The sequence below is a fragment of the Sciurus carolinensis genome, chromosome 5, assembly GCF_902686445.1.
Source record: "Sciurus carolinensis chromosome 5, mSciCar1.2, whole genome shotgun sequence".
Lineage (NCBI taxonomy): Eukaryota > Metazoa > Chordata > Mammalia > Rodentia > Sciuridae > Sciurus > Sciurus carolinensis.
The window spans coordinates 28,555,030-28,576,515 of NC_062217.1; the positions used below are offsets into that span (position 1 = coordinate 28,555,030).

Sequence of the window (21,486 nt, forward strand, 5' to 3'; positions counted from 1 at the left end):
CTTCTTTTTAAAAGCTGAGTAGTATTTCACTGTGTGTGTATACCTGATTTCCTTTCTCCATTCATCCATTGATTGACATTTAGGTTGATTCCTGATCTTGGCTATTATAAATAGTGCCTCAGTGAATATGCACATGCAGATACTCTTCAACATACTGGTTTCATTTACTTTGGATATGTACTTAGAAGTAGAATTAGTGAATGATATGGTACTTCTCCTTTTAACTCTTTGAAGAACTTCCATATTTGGTGGTACTAATCACCATTCTCACCAGTAACATTCAAGGATTCCTTTTTCTCTACATCCTCATAGATATTTATGTTTTGTCTTTTTGATAAAAGTCATCTAGCTGGTTTGAGGTAGTGTCTCATGGTGGTTTTAATTTGCATTTCCCTTTCTTCATGTTTTGGTCAAAGAGGTGTGTGTTAAGATGGACACAAAGAGTCATGACAGAAATGATCACAGCCTACATGTGAGATCAGATTAGTTACAGGAGACTTTCTCACTCATTTAAATACTGATGTGTCCTCATTCTGTAAGTGGAAAAATATTTAAAAAATTGTACAATAATGGTGTTTATTTTCTAATGCTTAAAATTCTATAATAATTATTCTTGCAAATATTTTTTTCTTTTGTAGGAAAAACCATTGACAAAATCTCTGCAGCGTGGAGAAGACCCCCAATTTGACCAAGTAGGTGATAAGTTTTTATTATTTCAAAATACTCAGAAGGCAGAGTCTGAATGCTCACTATTGTTTATTAAGGAATTTACTCAAAGAGGATATAAGTGTGTAGTTTTACAAGCTGTGTCCTGCAGTGTTTCCTCTTGGGTTTATAGATATTCAGCAGGTGTCTCTGTATTTGAATAGGAAAGAACTGGAAAATGTGGAAATAATACAAATAGGCCCTTAATTAATGGTTTTCTAAACCTTTGTATAGCAGAATTAAAGAAACTGAGAGGATAGCTTAAAGGAAATTCCATTTTAAAACTTGAGATTCTTCTGGATGAATGATACCACATGATGATTTGGTCTTTGCACTGAAGCTTATTCATATTTTCAACCAACATTGAGTTTTAACCCTTCAAAAAATCACCATCCTGTGAGAGGGAAACCTCCTCAACAATAATTCTAAAAGTAGTGGACATTTGATTCTAATAGAGAAAACAATACGTAAATGAAATAATTTGAGACAGAATAAATGCCGAGAGACTCCTTTGAAAATAGGTCAAGACTAGTAAAAGGACACTCAGCTCTCAACAGCACAGAATAAACATAAGATCAGAGAGATCCTGATTCTGTAACTTGACGGAAGCTATAGGTTCACTTGAAATTAGTAGACGTCAGGACACCAGAGGAGACTGGAGATGTGTTTGTAGTGTTTCCTAAACTTCTGCAGTGCAGCATGTCTTCTTCAGAAATCTCAGTTGGTGCCAATGGAGAGACATTGGATGCGCTGCTGGATGGCCTCATTGACCACAGTGTTTTTTTTATTGACTAATAAAGAATACACAGAAAGTCCACTTTCTATAGGGCTTTGAAACTGTCTTCACTGTGAAACCCAATGGAGGTAACTCTGACCATGCAAGCTCAGTGTGATCCTGTAACATCACACTGTAAATACAAAGTCCTGCGTTTTCTGTTAGGAGCTTGCTGTGCATGAGGGAGGGCTCACATGCTCCTGCTCAGCACCAGGCTCCCAGGCTGTGTGGCTCTGAACTTGAGCAGAGCAGGCTGTTCTCCAAAACGCTGGCGAGGTGGAGGCCGGGCCTCCTCTCTTGGCCTCAGGGTGCAGTCTTCCCTAGTCATGTTGTCAGTTACTGTTGTCACCTGATGGGTGCTGGGGTAGTCAGAGACCCTTGGTGAATATGTACATGATGTTTAGTGTCACCATTTTGGAAGTGGGGCAGATTGTGACTCTTTTGTTCTCAAGGGAAATACTTCTTCTAAATTTTAACATTGCGCTTAATAGTTAGAACAAAGGGCTGGGGTTGTGGCTCAGTGGTATAGCGCTTGCCCAGCACGTGTGAGGCCCTGGGTTTGATCCTCAGCTCCACATTAAAAATAATAATAATAATGTAATGATTTTAAAAAATAGTTAGACCGAAAACTTGACTTAAGCACATTTTCTCATTTTTTATTCAGCTATTTCTCCATTTTATTGCTATGGAAAAGAGAGGTCCTCTACGATTAAACAGGTGTGGGCTGAAATCTCAACTTTTTTTTTTTTTTTTGAAATCCCAACTTTGACAATTAACTAGATTACTTTTCACCTTGCTGCTCCAAGTGTTGTCCATATACCTGCCTTGTCAACATCCCCTGTGGTGCTGTTAGAAATGCAGGTTCTTGGCTTTACCAGAGAGCTGTCAAATCTGCATCACTTTATATGTGAACCAATAATGAGATGGTCACTGAAAACTTTCCCTAGACACAGAGCAACACCCTCTGATCTTTAGACCACAGATTCACACATGAATCATAAGAGAAGACACTACAAAGTCTGTCTTGTGTTAAAGAGCTACCAGGACTCCCAGGCCACAGAGAAACTTGGCTGAAGTTGGTCCACCTGTGGATTCAATGAAGAAAAAGTCCGCACAGTAACTTTTGAAAGTGTCTGCTTTGATTTATGTTTGTGCCCAAACTCAGGTGTTACTAATGCGATAGTGCTAAGAGGTGGGGCCCTTTGGGAGGTGACTAGGCCATGAGGGCTGCCCCCTGATGAAAGGGTTTAGGTGCCTTTATGAGAGTTTGACGGAGGGAGCTCACCCACTTTTGTCCTTCCCCCCTGTGAGCACACGTTATTCAAGATGCCACCTTGGAAGCAGAGACCCAAGAATGAACCTGCTGTAGTGTTGCCTTGAACTTCCCAGGCTCCAGAACTGTGAGAAAGAAATCTCTGTTTTTTATAAATTATTGAGGCCTGGGTATTTTGTTACAGCAGCACAAAATGAACTAAGACAAAGCCGTTTCAAGCAACAGTTTATAAGAATCACAGTTCCACTGACAAGGCCATGAACGTAACAAGGTCTTTTAGTCTTCTGTTACACCTGTTCCCTGTTGAGAGGATATGTGTACTGTATCCTCCTTTTACACATCCCTGTGTAAACAACAGGGTGTAGAGAGCTGGGCCTTACCCTTTCACAGCCTCATCCTGCATGTTCATGCCTCTGTGTAACCAGTCCATATTTCACTTTCCTCTTACTAGAAATGAAAGCCAAGATCATATGATCTCATCTGACATCAGGCAATCCTTCCATCAACTCCAATGAAGAGAGTCTCGTTTCTACATTGTTACATTTAATGACAATGGGTCTCAGAAAATTTGCCCAATAGTATGTGACTAAAACTTGCAGCAGCCAAGACTGGAATCCATGTGTTCTGAGTATAACAACACCGGTGCTTTTTATTCTATAACCTGTTTGTTGCTAAAAGCTAGGGTGTAAATTCAAGGGGGAGTTTTCAGTAGGCAAAGAACCTAAGATCCTGTATCAGTTATTATAAGTGGTTTAAACAGGATGAAAGTGTGTTTCTCCCATGTTCAAGAAATATAGAGGAAATCAGCCTGGGATTTATATAACTTTTTCTTTCTTATATATTGCTTACATTCTCAAGGTTTATTATGGCTGCTAAAGCTCAGCCATTACGTCTGCATTCCAGGCAACAGGAAGGAAAAATGGAAAAATAATTACATAAAAAACAAATAAGAACTTCCCAAAGTTGCACCCAACATTTCTGCTTACATTCATTTAGTCAAATATTATATTACATGGTCACAATTAGCTTTCAGAAAGATAAATTTTTTTTTTCTTTTTTACTTTTGGCAGTCATGTGTCCATCTAAAAATTGGGGTATTTTATAACTAAGACACAAGGGGAGCGAGGGGAGTATGCTTTTGACCCATTCCTGTGCAACCCCGGCTTGTGGCATCCGTGGGCTAATTAGTAAACCCCCTTGTGGATATCGGCATGAAGGAAGCATGACGCCTGCCCCGGAGAGGCCCCTGGTCTCGTGGAAGAGATAAATAAGAAACCTGTAATCAGATAAACGATGACCCCAGGCTAGGAAGTAAGCCGACCTGGAAGACGCAAGTGTGACCTGACCTCTGAGCAGGCGGGAGAGGCCCAGAGCGTGTGGGCTGTGTCTTCCATTCCCTGCTAGTGAGAAGGTCACACCAGGAAAAGAATCAAAAATAAAGACAGGAAGAAGATTCCCAGCGGAGTTGTATGGATGAATACTGCCACTGACATTTTAAATAGCCCAGTTAACTGCGAGGGCTCAGTGAGTAAAGTGAGTGAAAGCTTGTCTTGGTACGAGAGGCCTTTAATTTTATTAACTGCATGTACACATACAGATTTCTGAGGAGAGTTATGAGGAGACATAGAATATGTGCCTCAGAAACCTAGGTCCCTGGGAATGTGATCCATATTCCAGAAACTTCCAATCCAGAAGAGGCTCTGGCCTGTGCCCAGATGCATATGAAGAGCCACAATGGACCTTTTGGGACTTAAGGGCCAGATGGTAGAACAAAATTTTTCTGAAAGGGAACACAGTTTATCAAGTGCCTAAAACACTAGGATTTTGCTAGGTATTGATGGCATGTAACATAACAAATTTCAGGAGAATATTTTCTGCAAAGGCCTTGGACGGAAAAATGACATTCTAAGTTATCTTTGGGGACTAAAGGTGTGTATTATTCGGGCAGAAGGTATGAATTGTTAAATCTTCAAAAACAGGTAAAACCATGACTCTCACAAAGATGTAAAATAAACACATGTTAAAGATTTTTTTTAGGTCATTATTAACGAGGGATGTTACACCTAGCTCAGAAGAAAATCCAAAAAGCAGACATTTATAAATCTGGGACAGTGAAGTCAGTGTTTATCCAGAAACAAAATTGGCCTCTTCCACTTAGAGGAGGGAGGTCAACTGAACCTTCTCTCAGCAATTTTTCTCATCTATAGCCAAGAATTCTTTTGCATTACTATCAGTTATCTGTCATTTAAATAGTTTTAAAGTAGTTGAAAGGTCCCTCGACTTAGATGGCCCCTGGAGAGGTATGCTCTAGGTTCCCCTTGAAACAATTTTTCTCTACAATCTGGGAGTGTTTGGAAGGAGTTCAGCCTGCAGAGACAGGAAGGGACCAGATTGTGGAAGACCTTAGTGCCAGGGGGCTGGGACCTCATCCTCCATGTACCACTGTCAAGGGGATCCAAGTGACCGTTTGACGTTAACCCAGAGGAGACAGTGTTCATGATGAGAACCCCAGAGAGACCTTTGAAGAGTGAAGGCATGGGGGAAGCATGGCATTAATAGATTTGAGGCTAAAAAGACCTGAACTAGAACAGAGGAAGGGAGACATGTAAGGAAGGATGATTTTTGCAGAATTATAGAAGAATAATCAACACTGGTTGAGAGAAGGAGAAACATAAGGTACCTGTAATTTTAAACCATGACTTGGAGCAATTTTCAGTTCACTCAACAATAAGTGCCTGAAACATGCTAGAATCTATGCAAGGTATACAGATAAGTTTAAGATAGAGTTTCTGTCCTTGAGGAGTTCCCAGTTCCCAAAGGAAAACACTGTCTACACAAAGAATTCTGCAATGGAAAGGCTATACTAGAGGTTCACATCACATTCTCTAGGAACTCAGAGAAGGGAGAGGTTAATGACACCAGGAAGGGGGATGAGTGTGTCCCAGAGAGCAATCAAGGAACAGTGACATCTGTTATATAGGTGAACAAGAAGTGCAGTTCTGAGTCTTGTGGACAAAAGGGAAGTCGAAGGTGAAAAGAGCAGAGTGCTGGAGAGTGGCAGTGGACTAAGTTGGAAAAGTGACCGCAGGGTCATAGGAGCCATGCTGAGGAGTCTGGATTATTTTTTATGAATTAGGAGTTTGCCAGGCAGAGGAATGCCATGCTTGCAGGGAGGAAAATAGGGAGGGTTGTAAGTCAGTTTTACACGTAATGAATTTTCCTGGATGGTAGAATGTCTCAGAAGAAATAGCAGGCTCATTTATTTATGCAATCACTTAACGAACACGGAGAGAGTAAAAAGAGCAGAACACATGAGTGGAGAATATCCTAGGGGAGCATAAGGAGTTAAGATTAGGAGGTGCGATCCACAAAATAATGGTCAGGGAAAGGGTGGCCAAAATGTGAGAGAAGCCCAAGAAGATGCAGCTTTCCAGGGCCCGTCATGGCAGCTGGGGATGGGGCATTGTGGAAGATGCAGACGAGGAGGATCTAAAGGAGAGCAGTTAGGAGCTTGCAGGAAGCAGCTTTGAGAAAGATTGGCTGCAGGGGCTGCTCCTTGCCAGGTAGAATATGTTTTCATAGTTGACAGATTAACGTTAAAGACTTTGGAGATTTACTTTCACACCTAAGTTATGGTGGTTAATGATGATTGGCAGTGCTTCAATTAAAAAGCAGTGTTTTAGAGCAGAATCACAACACTAGTGATGAGTTCCTCTCTGTGATCTGAGGAGAGTGTCTGTCAGTGAAAGGCATGGTGAGCTGCCATTTTACCACTTGAAGTGGTTTCCTTCTGTTACTAAATTTTAGTTATCTTTTTAAGGATAAAAGTGGAGACATTTGATTTCAGAATCTCCAATGAAACAACAGCTAACCTATGAGGAGGGTGAACCTGGGTGGGTGGATGATCAAACACAGCTCAAATAGCACGTTGACCCATTTTAAAAAGATAAAAGAAAATCAACTCTCTTAAATAAATCTGACCCCAGCAAGTGTGCAACCTGGTGGAGAATGGATTTACAAACCAGTCATTAGATACATCTACACTAAGAGAAGAAAATGTTGACTGTCAATCAATCACTGAATCTTTATTCTTGCTTGTGCCTTCTAGCTACACATAAATGTATTCTTCATTTTCTTTACCCTTGACTTTTAAACCATTGCTTACGTATTATCTAATGATGGTGTAAACATACTAGGAGGGAACTACAGGTCAGATATCCCTTTAATAAAAATGCTTGTGATTGAAGTGTTTTGGATCTTTACAGAATACATAATGAGATATCTTAGGATAGGACCCAAGTCTAAGCATGAAATTCATTGGTTTCATATACCCCTTCTACACAAAGCCTGCATGTAATTTTATGCATTTAAAATAATAACTATGTTTCATATTGTAGAATTTTCCACTTCAAGCCTCGGTGTCATCACTCAGTATTTCAGATTTTGGAACATTTTAGACTTTGGGCTTTCAAATTAAGGATGTTAAATTACAATGTACACAAAATAATGTTTTTGATTTTGAGTGTTGCTCCAACTTGGACTCTTAAAATAGTCTCATTGGGGCCGGGGATGGGGCTCAGTGGTAGAGTGCTTGCCTAGCATGCTTGAGACCCTGGGTTCAATCCTCAGCATCACATAAGAAAAAAAAAATAGTCTCCTGTGGTAAGAGGAAGTTATTTTGTCTTTGCATAGTAAAGTATACTTATTCCCTAAAGGAGTTGTGCCACACCAATCAGAGTTAGACTCCAGATCCTGATTATCTCAGGTGAAATGTCTGGCAGTGCTTTGGCAGTTGTATAAGGAACTGCACAGGAGATAATAGAACATGCAGGAAGCTTCCTGGGACAGGGCAGCAACATAGGATCCTGGAGAGGAAAGCCTTTCACAGAGATTGTTGTTTGCACAGGAGACCTCAGGGGAAATGTCCACCAAAAAGGCCACTGGTTGGCCATTGAGTTTGCCTTTGCTATCTTTCAGGTAGATGTCAGCAGTGTGGTGAACAGAAATCACATTTCAGGGAGCAAGAAGAGAGCTGATAGCGAGGCAGGAAGAAGCATCATCACCAATGCATGTGTGATTGAGAAGCCTTCTGGTAGAACAGATCCTTGAGAATTAGTCGAACCCAGAGAGCAGAGTCATGTGGGCTGCACACACTTTATGGAACCCACTTACTTATACTAAGTGAAATACAAAATAACACCATGCCAATGGTTGTGTCCCTTTTTCTCTCAACACTTTTCTCAGGTGGTTGAGGTTCCTGAGAGTCTGATGTGTGGGTGAGTTGGCAGTGGCATAATGGGTTTTATCTAATTGATTGATCTGGTTCCAGGATAGTCACTGGTTACTGTCCTCAGTGTCATTTCCTGTTGGCTTAAGAGTGAACTGTTGCCTCCGGCAAACTTGGAGTGAGATGCTAACTACATCGTTCTTAAGAGTCTAGTGAAGGAAAGCGCTAACGAGGGACATGCATCACTTAGTGACCTATTGCAAGCATTTGGAAAGTGCCAGGCAGTAGACAGTGTGCTCACATCTACTAGAGACAGGAAGTCATGGGAACACAAAGGTTCTAAAGGAGGCCCTGAGAGTTTGTGCTTAGATGATGGGCATGTGTGGCTCCGCCCTACTCCACCCATTCAGTAAAATAAGAAAGCAATGTGGTGACACACACCTGTGATCCCAGCAGTTTAGGAGGCCAAGGCAGGAGGATCACAGGTTCAAAGCCAGCCTCGTAATTTAGTGAGGGTGTAAGCAACCTAGTGAAACACTGTCTCAAAAATAAAAAGGGCTGCGGATGTTGCTCAGTGATTGCAAAGTGGTTTTTGTACTCGGGTTCAATCCCTAGTACCAAAAACAAAAAACAACAACAACAAAAAAAAACCATTTATCCTACTCTGAATAAAATGCTGTTGTCATCTTGTGTCATTCATTTAGCCTGTGATCCCACCGAAGTCACTTTTTGTCTGTGCTTCAGTTTCAATATTTGGAAATGGAAAAGGAAAACAGACATTTTGGAAGGTCTATTTTGTGCTCCACATTTTACACATCTTATTTTGTCCTCATAAAAACCCAGTGAGATGAGTATTCTTTGCCTAGTTTTACAGCTGAGAATTGGCAACATGCCAAGCCATGCCCATGCAGCTAATGAGCAGAGCCGTAACTTGAACCCAGGATCTCCTGATCTCTCCAGTGCCCTCGTGAAATTATGGAAACATGGCAGACGGAGGATCAGTCATCACATACTGGGTCCTCAGAACCTCAAGTTTGCAGCTATTTCAAAAGCTATTTGAATTCAGTGTGATTTACTTTATTGGTATCATCTCTTTAAATTCCACTTTACTTACTCAAGCATTTTAAATAACTTCCATTGGGGTTTCTTCTAAATGTTACATGTTTTATGTGCTTTTGTGACACCTTAGTTCCTCAGTGTGTGTAAAATGCCATTTATTAACAGAAAATCCATAGTAAAATATATCCATAGTAGAACTAAAACACCTGTTTATCATCTTGGTCAGTAATAATTATCCTGAAGAAGTGAATGAATAGTGTTGGAACACTGATTCTAATGCTGCAATTCAATGAAAATCTATTTGAAACATATACATGAAAAATATATGCAGTTAAGAGTAAAAACAAAACTGACATATTACTGTTATTCAAATTTCCCTTTTGTCAGCTTTTCTTAAATAACTCTCCATTGAAACAATATATTCCATAAAATGAACAAAGATGTGAAAATTCAAAAATGAAGATCTCTTTGTAATCTATAGAAAAAATATATATATTTAATGTATAGATTTTTATTACATTTTTATGGTTTTGTAATAAATTATTCTTAAGGCTTTGGTACATTTTATCACTCACAAGCACACTACCAATAGTATAATATATGATTGAGTACAAATAAATTGCATTTGTCACTTAATATATCAGTGTTTTGTGGTATTGCACAGTAGGTACTCTGACCTACAAGGTTTCCTGGCCACTTGTATTCATTTGAGAAATTAAGCCACCAGTGGAGTGACTTTAAAACTGTTCATTAAATGCACCACTCTTGACAAGTCTGCCTTATTACTGTAAAACATGGAATGACTCCATTGAGTAATTATTCAAATATTTATGAAGTTTCCTTCTTTGCATTTAGCAAGTATAATAAAATGCTTATGAAAAATCAGTGTCTTTGCTACAGTATAATGGATAGTCTCTTTTAGCTTATTTATACATAAAAAGCCAAAGTAAACATCAGAACATTTACAAAGTACATTTAGTATTCCCTTCTGCCCCTCACCCCCCCCACCTCAAAAATAAGAAAACACCAGTATGAAATAGTTCTGTGATTCTGTGCACTTCTTCTCCTCCTGCTGCCCAGTATGTAGCTCATCGATGGTGGAAGAATATGATCATTTAAATGCAACAAGAGCATCTTTGTAGCGGGCCTGCCCTCTTTCAGCAGCAGCACAGAGCTAGAATTCATCTCTTCATTGGCTCTGCTTCCCGTAAATGAAGGAGTTGAGTAACCAAGAAGCCGGCTAGACCTTCCTCCCTTCCTGAGCTTTGAGGGCCAGGTCTTTGCAAATTCCACCCTTCCTTCCTGAAAGCCTGGCCTCCAAAGGGCAGTAACAGAGAGATGGAAAAAACACACGTCCACCCAGTGCTGACCTTTCATCTCTCCTGAGATGGTCTCAGCATGTTTGCCTTGGAAAGTGTGTCCTGCAGATCTAATACCAAGACGGTCTTTACGGTGACTTTTTAATGGCTTGAAAAAAGTTCTGCTTTAAATTGTTAGAGTAGAGACTTGAAGAGTGCTGTGGATGCTCTGCACAGAGAATAAGGGATACACCTAAGTGAAGTAGTCGAATCTGCCCACAGATGTTTAGGAATCAGACAGAAGTTTGTCTCCTCTATGGGTCTAGCAAAAAATGGAACACATAAATAGTGTTCACTTTTAAATTTTTTATTTTAGAATAGATTGGGATTTACAGAAAAGTTGCAAAGAGAATGTAGACAGTTGCCAGCTTCCTGTTGTTAATATCTTATATCACTGTGGTACATTTGTCACAAATAAGAAACAAGCCTCAGTTTGTTATTGTTACCTAAGTTCGATACTTTAGATTTCAATTGTTTTTCCCTAAGATCTTTTTTCTGTTCCAGAATGCCATCCAAAATAGTATGTTCATTTAGTCATCATGTCTCCTTAGCCTCCTCCACTTAGAATCTTTTTTCCCTTACAATGGATTTTATTGGGATTTTATTATATATGGAGTAAATAAGACTTCTTTGGAGAGGTGATAGTGGGGATTTAACCAGGGGCACTTTATCACAGAGCCACATCCCATGCTCTTTTTATATTTTGAGACAGGGTCTTTCTAAGTTGTGTAGGGCCTTGCTAAATTGCTGAGGCTGGCTTCAAACTTGCAATCCTCCTGTTTCAGCCTCCTGAGTTGCTGAGTTGTGGGGAATTACAGCACGGAACACTACATCTGGCCAAGGCTATTAACCCATAGCCAGGGACTCTGAATTCTGATTCCTTTTTCCTCTGTGGAAGAAACTTCCTTCATCTCTCAGTCCAAAACATTTTGTTTATTTATTTTTTGTCATGCTGGAGATCAAATCCAGGGCCTCATGCGTGCTAGGCAGGTGCTCTACCACTGAATTACACCCCCCAGTCTTATTTCAAAACATTTAAATGGTGGTGACTTGGGGAAATAGCCCAGGAAAATGCTGGAATATCTTTAGAACTAATAAACTATTCCTTTGACACATCATGATATGCTTTCTTCCAGAAAGACATTGCTATTATATCTATGATAGAAAAATAGCTTGTGGCTATGGATATAACAGCCCCAGGGAGCGGGGAAAGTGGGTTTTTTCTTTTCTTCTTCTTCTTCTTCTTTTTTTTTTTTTTTTTAATGATTAGATTGTTTTCAAAAAAACTAATGGAGACTTGGTTCACAGTGCGGGCTGAATGCAGTTGCGTTTGTTTCTAACCTCTATTAACCCATAAGTAAAGATCAGGTACCATCCTCTATATGTGTCCACAACCACAGTTACAGGAGAAAACTCACACAATAGGCCATCAAGAAATAGAATCCAAGGAGGAAAGCCATAATTATTTTGTTCAGTGTTCAAGGCTTCTTTTAAAGGTGGGAATGGAAAATGCTATTGACACGAAGCACTCTGTTCCTTCACTGGTTTTCTGCTTTATAGAAGGAAGTAAAAGCCCAGCCCGCTTAGCTGCAGAACTAGGTTAACTAAGGGTTTCCATTTCTCCTGCTACCTCGCAGCCCAGACAGAGATCCTGCATGCCTGGATCCCTTACAGTAACCTCATTAAATTCCAGCACATCTGTGTTTATTCTCCCACACATCACTGCTAGATTAAACCTCCCCAACCCGTTTTTATGGGTTTATTTCCCTCTTTCAAAAATCTGTAGGTACTTCCCATTTTCTAGAGAAAAAACTTTTTCAACATTCCACGCTGGCATACCTGACTCTCCACACCTTTCCTACGTTCATCATTATGATCATCAACGAATAATTGTTTTGTACCTTCATTTCCATAGGCTTTCCTGCCATGGGTCTCTGCATATTTTCTTCCTTGACTCTCATCTCAAATGTCTACCCTTTCTTTAACAAGGCTTCGGTAAAATCCTACCTTCATTCTTTTTTTTTTTTTTTTTTTTTTTTTTTTTTTTTTTTTGCGGCGCTGGGGATTGAACCCAGGGCCTTGTGCTTGCGAGGCAGGCACTCTACCAACTGAGCCACATCCCCAGCCCCTACCTTCATTCTTAAGATGCACCTCTTCCTTCCCTCTGGTGGTCTCTCTCTCCTGAGACCTCTGGTTTCAACCTGCACTCCCTATGTTGGTGAATGTCCTCCTGGTTTGATGTTTTGCATGCACATACCTATTTATATTCCATGTAGGGATCATACGTTGGTCATATGTGAGTTTTTTCATCCTTCTTTTGCCACTTAACATCATGAACATTTTCATGTCATTGTATATTTTTTTGAAATGTGATTTTTAAAAATGTTTTCATAAATAGTCTATTACAGATTCCACATAGTGTTAAAGCATTTATATATAATTGGACATTTGGGTTTTTTTTTTTTTTTTTTTTTTTTTTTGGTAGAAACATTGATGCCCTGACCATTCTTGCTCATATCTTTTTATATACTTAATGTAATTCTAAGAGTGGACTTCTTGAGAATGGCTTTTATTGGGTTCTTCATATGCATTTCCAAATTACCTTCCAGATATGTTATGCCAAATTCTTTCGCCATGGGCACATTCATTTTATCACTGCTCATCTACACTGAGTATTATAATTTGCTCATGTTGCTTGTTTATTAAGTACTTAAAACCTTTCTCGCTGTGGTTTTACATGTTCTGGATACAAGACCTTTATCAGATAGGCATTTTATAAATATTTTCTGCTAGTCTGTTGCTTTATCTTTTATCACTTTCTGGACAGTATGTTCTAAATGCAGAGGCTTCTAATATGACTTTCAGCATATCAAGTTTTGTCATAGACTTTGTTTTTGGAGTCAAACCTATGACACCCTTGCCTAACCCAAAGATGTTTTACCATTTCCTTCAGAAGTTTTATAATTTTAGGTTTGATTCATTTTCAGTTAATTTTTGTATTTAAGATCCGGATTGAGGTTCTTTTTGGAGTGTGGCAATTAGCAAAAGACCAGGAATCTTCCCAAATAAGGAAATTAGAATAGTAAGTCTGTCAAAAGCACATTGTTTATAAAGAAGTTTGCCTTTAAAATAATAGGTCAATCTTTTTCAATTTATTCATACTTTGAGACTAATTTGGGGCATAACTCAAATTAATAAATGAATGCTTACTAACAGAAAATAATTGTTATCACCACTTGGGTTATTTGTTTGGGGGATAGATTTTCTTATTTCACCTAAATAATTAATATAATTGTGTTAATATTTTTATTTATACAACAAGCATGTTCGAAGAGCTAAAATGTACAAAGTACTGTGGTTATGTGATGTGAGAAAATAATTTCTTTGCAGTTCCATGAATTATTTGTATGCAATTAACATCTGATTCATAGAATGAAAGAGTCAAAGTAATTAACTTTTTTGAATTGCAAAATTATTATTATTATATGAGGAACATCTGTCAGTGCTAAGGGACATGGCTCTTGGGAATGTACTAATAAAGATTATGAACAAAAAACAGTGATAAGTGAAACGAATTTTGTAGTGAATATTTCCTGGGGTTATTTGTGCGATGGAAAGTTTCCCGGTAATTTTCGGTGCCACCAAACCTGTCAGTCACCTCTGTCTTTCCCTGTAGGTCATCAGCTCCATGAGCTCCCTTTCTGAGTACTGCCTCCCCTCCATTCTTCGAACACTGTTTGACTGGTACAAACGGCAAAATGGTATTGAGGATGAATCACACGAGTACAGACCAAGAACAAGCAATAAATCAAAAAGGTATGTTTCTTTCCTGTGAGGATTATGGCTTTTCTTTTTAAGAAACATAAAATGAGTTATATGACACTAGACCCTCTGGCTCTCCACAAAGATACTTGGCAGGTGCTGCAGGGCCCTCCTGATTTGTAGCAGGTACTACATTTGGAGCACTTTGCCATTTCTAAGTGTCACAGGTTGCAAATTCACACACGTCCTTATTTCAGCCTTTGTGGGGACAGGGTCCAAAGGACCTTAGGTTACCATCTTGCCTGCTTCTTCCTTCGAGTCTCCCCTCCAGTCCACCCCCAAATGAAGGTGGTGGTGGGCCCTGCATGACGTGCTGAGATGTTTTAGTCCTGGCCTAGCCACCTGGGGTGCTGAGTGAGCTGCAGGGGGAAGCACTGGATGCCCTGGGGCAGGAGTCCCATCTCTCCTGAGGGCTGGTGAACAGAGAGTGAGACCCTGGTGGTGGGAAGTGCAGTTGGATTGAGTTTAGCCCTGCCGATGCTTATTAGCCACATGCCTTTGGGTAGCTCACCTCTCCCAGGCCCAGGAAGTTAGGTTCATCCTTTCTGTCTGACTTCTTCCAGCTGGAAATTTGATTTGTCTGTTCTGTGTTTCCTTTTCTCTTGTGGGTTTGAAAAGTGAAAGCTGTTCTTACATGAGCCCTTCCACCATAAAACTTGATTCCTAAATGATCAAATTCATGTGTATCACCCCCTCCAAAAAATTTAAACAAATACATGTAATTTCATAGGTTTGAAGTAAACCCATTACAGCAAGGCAGTGAGGGTATAAAACTTATTTTTTAAAAGGTTATTTTATAAGCATTTAGATTTCTCTGCTTAAATTGATGCATTTTAAAAATACTTTTAAAGACAATAAACAGAAATTAATTACTCACAATCAGATGTCAACTGCTTTCTTGAAGTGGTTTACCCCTCATTTTTTTTGACAGCCCTTGCACTTTTGTTTAAAAAAAAAAAAAAGACTTCTTTTGAAATTGAAGATCTGTAATTTTACCAATTTATATTTCATCTAAATTTGTAACATCATTTTATGATACACTCGCTCTTGTAAGATTCTGTTGTTTGTTTATCATCTTATCTGAGGGAGAGATTAATAACTTTTTCATACTGAGTAACTTTAGGTGAAGAAGGAAATTTTTAATGGGATATAATTTATATACCATAAAATTCAGTTTTAAAGTACATAATTCAATATTTTCAGTATGTTCCTGAGGTTGTACAGTCATCACCACTATGAATTTTTTATCACTCCAAAAATAGACTGCTACCTATTAGCAGTCTCTCTTCAGAAATACTTTTTAAATTTATCCAATTTTAAAGGTAGAATTTCTGTTCTGGCTCTGGAAACGGTCACACTGGGTGACCAGTAAATGCAGGCGATTATTTTATTGTTTTTCTCATCTTACATGAGAACTGGTACACAGGGTGACGCCCTACCGGGGGGGAGGACAGCAGTTCTAATGAGTTGAATTGAGTTTTAGTCTGCGCCACTATTTTGTCAGAATTGTTACTGGAAGTAGATTTTTCATGAACTGATTCTTTTAGGGATTGAGAATAGGTTTTTTTTTTTTTTTTTTGCGGTACTGGGGATTGAACCCAGGGCCTTGTGCTTGCAAAGCAAACACTCTACCAACTGAGCTATATCCCCAGTCCGAGAATAGGGTTTTTAATTGTATGAATTTCTTTTCAGGAGATCAGAGTGATAGCAGAAATCCAATATGTTCTGAATCAGGACAGTAAAATTTGACTTGGGTTTATTTTAGTAACATTTGAGCATTTAAAACGAGAGAATGTGTGCTTGGGATAAAGCTAGAAGAATGAGAGTCTCTAGAGCATCCTGCATCTGAGATGCAGCTAAATTAGAAACTTAGGGAGGAGCCGAAGCAACTGAAAATAGTCAAATCGAAGGGACGGACGTTGGGTTATGATTTCTAAGATTAGTATAATATCAACATTTGCACTGCCAAATAAATTTGTCAAATGCCTCTGACTCTTGGCAATTAGACTTCAGACCAGCAGTAAAGTCGAATTCATTACTAGAGAAGTATGTCTTTTATTTTAAAGCACAATTTGGCTTATTAGATATAATCAAAGATTTGTTAATTTTTTTACTTTAAGAACAACTCCTTTTCCAGGCTTCTCTGACCAGTTTTGAAGATTCTGCCAGCCATCTGACACAAATAGTGCTCTCTGCTTCTACTGGCCGTATTTGAGAATTTGCCTTCCTCTTGCTTTCGAACTTCCTGATTCCTTGTTCTGTGATATAATGAATATAAGGCCTGACTACTGAATACCCTCCTTTTTCTACATGTTGCCCTGGCTGGCAGTAGCACTTTCTAGCCCTCGAGGGGCTTAAATGACCTCAGACAGATGGTTTTCTCCACTGCTCTTCCTCTTGGCAGGGCTGCACATGAATGTCCCTAAATGAATGTGTCCCTGCCCTGTGAATACATTCCCACCTGCAGGGTAAAGCTGCAGATTCCCTTACTAGCATTCCCTTGACCATCAGCCTTAATTTGACCTTGCTCAAGGTTTCCAAGCACCTCTAGAACTTCTTTATTTACATCTTAGAAATCACCCTGGTTGGTTCTCATTCCTCTTGCCTGGAAACAAAAGCATTCCATAATATAGGTCTCGATTTATTCTGAAAATATCTGCAAGTCCAAATCCTGTCATCCTTCCTCAACACGTATTAAGTATGTATGTGTTTAAGAGACTGTGCTAAACACTAAACAAACTTTATCATCTCAAACCTTTATCTATGTACAGGTTGAGCATCCCTAACCTGAAAATTCAAAGTCTGAAATGCTCCCAAATCTGAAAATTTTCTTGCGCTGACATGACACCCCAAATCTAAATTCCACTTTCTGACTTCATGAGAGGGATCAGTCAAAACACCCATAGCCTAAAAAGAGTATATAAATTACCTTCAGGCCATGTGTAGAAGTAGTATATGAAATACAAATAAGTCTCATATTTAGACTTTGGTCCTATTCCCAAGATATCTCATTATATGTATGTAAATATTCCAAAATCTGAAAAAGTCTGAAATCCAAAACACTTCTGGTCCCAAATGTTTTGGATAAGGCACATTCAGGTAGTACTCTTACTATTCCCATTTTATAGTTGGAGAAATTGCTTGTAATTAGAAAAGGTATTGTTTGAAGCCTGGATTGCTCTACACAAAGCCATTGCTCTTATCCGCCATCCTGTGCTAAGGGACTGGGCACTCATTTCAGGAGTCTGTCTGTGTTCAGTTCCAAATGAGCTCTCAGAGCATCCAGTAAGCAGAAAAGTGGGTGGGGGCACAATCCTGTCCTTTGTCAGTTCTGTTCCCACTTCTGACTTTTGAATGAATGCAAAGTCTCTGCAGCTCCTCCCTCTTCTTCCAGCTCCTTTTTCGTCTTTAATGCTCCTTCATTTCGTCTTTCCTCCTTGTGCTAAATTTCCAGTGGAAAAAGGGTATAAAGAAAAGAATACAGAGTGAAATTTTTAGAAAAAAGCAATTGATCTTTTCTTCGATCCCTGTTGTCCTGCTCTGATGACCAGTCATAATAGTTCTTATTTAGCTCCATTCACAAGATCCTTCCTTGCATTCCGTTATTACATTACATAACTCCTTTCATGAGATCCCGTCAGTGCACATCTCCAGCTTGGTCTCCCCATCATGTGTTGGCCTCACATTTTACAAATGATAGAAATCCTGGGTAGCAAAACACCATAAAAAGGCCACAAAAGGGGATAATGGACTTGCTCAAAGCAACACAAGTTCACATAGTTGGCAATTTTAAAGTCAAAGTCAGATATTCTGGATTTGAAATCCAATGTTTATCCTCTGTACCACAGTGACAACAGAATAAGCATGAACATGCATTTACCCACTTGTAGTATCATAGTGGGTTTTCAGTCCAGCTAGATTTTTGATGAATTTTCTCACTCTGAAAATACCTTCGGTGCCATTTAATGTGAGTATTTTAATTTTGCAGTGATGAACAGCAGCGAGATTATTTAATGGAAAGACGGGACCTCGCCATTGATTTTATTTTTTCTTTAGTATTAATAGAAGTTTTGAAACAGGTGGGTAATTTATTTTTTGTTACTTTTCTTGATGTCTATTAAGGTGAAAATTACTTAAGTTTTGAAAGTCACGGTTTATTAAATTGTATATGAATTCCAAATTCTGGAGTCATATGAATTATGTTTATTGATTGCTGAAGAACATGCATAGTTATTGGAAGTTATATGAATTATGTTTATTGATTGCTGAAGAACATGCATAGTTATTGGCAGTACTATTAGATCTTTAATATTTCCTTCCAAGTTAAAAGTCATGTTTGTTTTTCAGATTCCGCTTCATCCTGTAATAGATGGTTTAATTCATGATGTTATTAACTTGGCTTTCAAGCACTTTAAATACAAAGAAGGGTAAGGTGATTTCTTGCCTTAGAATGTCGAAGCTGAGTGCTTAAAACTGAAATCACTTGTTTGGTTTTTCAAAGGAACAGAGGTCCCTTACTTGTCTAATTTTGCCTTATGTAGGTACCTTGGTCCTAACACTGGCAATATGCACATCGTGGCCGACCTGTATGCAGAAGTCATTGGAGTGTTAGCACAAGCTAAGTAAGTGAGCCTCAGAGCCCTTGACCATGGAGATGTGAGTGTCTCTGACTCAAGGAGGGGTGACTGTAAGCTCCCAAGGAACTTGCGTTCTTTTTACCATGCATACCCACCCCTGAAACTAACTAGAGATTCCTCCAAGGCAGGTACCTGGTTAACTTTTTCACCTGGGCAATTGGACCAGATCCTACTGAGCCCATGGGTTTCAGACTAATGCTTCAAAGAAAGAAATTGATTAACCAGATTACTTTTCTCTCTGTCCAGATAGTCCAAAGATGTTTATCAGTTTTTCAGGTTTTGTTTTCTATAGTCCATGAGTGGGTGGTAGCAATCTATCATTCATGAATGGGAAAATTCCATTCTAGAATGTCCCCTTTACTCTAGACCTTACTTAATTCAGCTGAGCTAAATGTGTCCCAGAGTCTGCCATGGAAACAAGTGGGGGTGGGGGAGTTCTCATTGCTAAATTTATCTGGCCCCATAACGCCATTTAACAGGCTAGAACAAAGTAGTATTAAACTATTAGCAATAACATACTTCTTCCAAAAGTGATGTCACACCATACTTACCCATCTTCATTTTATCCGACCCTAAGGCAAATCCAGCAAGATCCCAAATGCCTACTTTGGGCAAAATGAGCCAGAGATATAATGAGAATTTAAGCCAACAGGCCAGTTTATAGCAACAGTGATGCCCCAATCTTTGTGAAATGCAATCCTCCAAAGAGATTTTTATCTTTAAGAGATAGAATTTCCTAACTTAGTAGCATGTAAATACACAACTTTTCTAAAATTTTGAAATATTTATACAGCAACGTTACCTAGCCAAAATGTAGAAAGGAACTTGGGAAATAGACCCAAAAAACTCCTTGGCCTGATTTATTCAGTCTAATCCAATCTATCTCCTCATCCTAACTACCTGTTTTTTCCTAATACATAATTCTTCAGTGTTAGAAGGTGGAGAAGGAACTCATAGAGGGAAATACAGGTCAAAGGCTGACAGCAACGGGGAAAAGAAACTCACCAGGAGCATTCAGAAGAATTCTGTTTCCAATTCCATTATCTGGCTCATTTTGCATGAGTCTGTGTTGTACTTTTATCATAGCCTATTATTATAATTGTGGTTCATGAATCATTAACGGATAGAGAGTATAGTGCATTTTGGAGAAATTTCCATTGTAAGTGGCAAATAAAGGCACAGGCATTTAACTGGATAAGCTGCAAGTATCTGACAGTTAATTCATGTGTATCTCCCTCATTCCTAAAACTGATTTGAAAAAGGAGATATTAATATGTATACTTGCTGACTTGTCAAACTCTAAAAATCTCAACATATTTCTTCATAATTGTCTTGGCTTACTTCTCTTGTGCTCTCCTTTGGAAAGTTTAATATTCCAAAAGTTTTTTGTGTTTGTGGTTTTCTTAGTTTATGAATTATGCATAACAATGTCAGATACTGTCAAATAACCTCCCTTAGTTCCATAGATTTTGAATGAATTGAGAAATAATGTCATAACTAAGCAGCATTTGAGGTTGCAGGAGTTTCCATATTAGGTTAGATCTAGGATCCACTGAACCAGTGTTTTCTTGCCAACAGTGGCTTTTTTTATTTTCTTGACGTTGATATTTGTCCCAATTCTGCAATAGTTGAGTGTTAAAAATGTCTCAATTTGGACTATGCTCCAGTACTTTCCAGTCATTGGGGAACTCTTTAATTCTTGTCTTTCAGGGAAAATTTTTTTGCTATTAAGTGATATTCACACATAATATTGGCTTTTTCAAAGTCAATTAAACTAAAATTAGATTCTTTTAAAGTACCTTGGCCAGTCTGCTCCTAGAGTAATCAGACTCAAATAGCCCATGGTGTGTTCTTAACCAGGCAATGTGTGGCTAACCTTTATTGATAGATAGTACGATCTGACATTAGTGTCAGAATCACGTCTTTTCTTCTTTCTCATAGTACACCAGGACCACTTCTTTAAAAGTCCTGCTTCCATTGTTCTCAAGGAGAAAAAAAAGGGGGGGGTATGCTTATCTGGTACAGTACAATTAACATTTTTTCCTTTTATCAAGTTAAGTATTATAGTAATTTGAATTTTAGATTGTGTATCTAGTTCGCAATGGTGATGCATATGAAATATTTTCCTCATGTTAACTTCAGTTTTTAAGGCTCACTTGGTCTTTGGGTTTTGGCAGAATCACTGTTTTAATCTTCCTGGTAATAATGTTGCTTAATTTCCGTCAGTAAGGAATATTTTGCTATTAAAGGTGGGGGGCAGGGGGAAGGAAAGATGGTGGAATGAGACATACATCATTACTCTATGTACATGTATAATTGCACAATTGGTGTGACTCTACATCATGTACAACCAGAGAAATGAAAAGTTGTACTCCATTTGTGTATAATAAAATATACATATATATTGAAAATAAAATTTTAAAAAATATATTCATACATAGTATTGTCTTTTTCTAAGTAAATTAAGTTAAAATTAGATTTTCTGTGTGCTTTGGTTAAAAATGTACTCTGTACATATGTACAGTATATTTTAATGTGAAATATATAGTATTGCCAAAGGCTGAGTGTTTAGTTGCTGTATTTGTCAAAGTACTAAAGAAAAGGTCACTGAAAATTGGGTTTTCCCTATA

The 21,486-nt window shown here is 38.6% G+C and overlaps 1 protein-coding gene and 1 non-coding gene across 2 annotated transcripts in view; one reads left to right on the plus strand and one right to left on the minus strand.

Moving 5' to 3' along the window:
- The window catches only part of Fry (FRY microtubule binding protein), a 243,883-nt gene that overhangs the window by 64,906 nt on the left and 157,491 nt on the right, over window positions 1-21,486 (plus strand). Inside the window, exons 3-7 of the mRNA XM_047553455.1 lie at window positions 639-692; window positions 14,074-14,213; window positions 18,208-18,298; window positions 18,567-18,646; window positions 18,761-18,841. Of these exons, the coding sequence (XP_047409411.1) occupies window positions 639-692; window positions 14,074-14,213; window positions 18,208-18,298; window positions 18,567-18,646; window positions 18,761-18,841 (446 nt within the window). The remainder of the gene's footprint in view (window positions 1-638; window positions 693-14,073; window positions 14,214-18,207; window positions 18,299-18,566; window positions 18,647-18,760; window positions 18,842-21,486) is intronic.
- On the minus strand, window positions 15,797-15,870 carry Trnaa-ugc (transfer RNA alanine (anticodon UGC)). The gene has a single exon. It is a non-coding gene; the product is annotated as a tRNA-Ala (tRNA).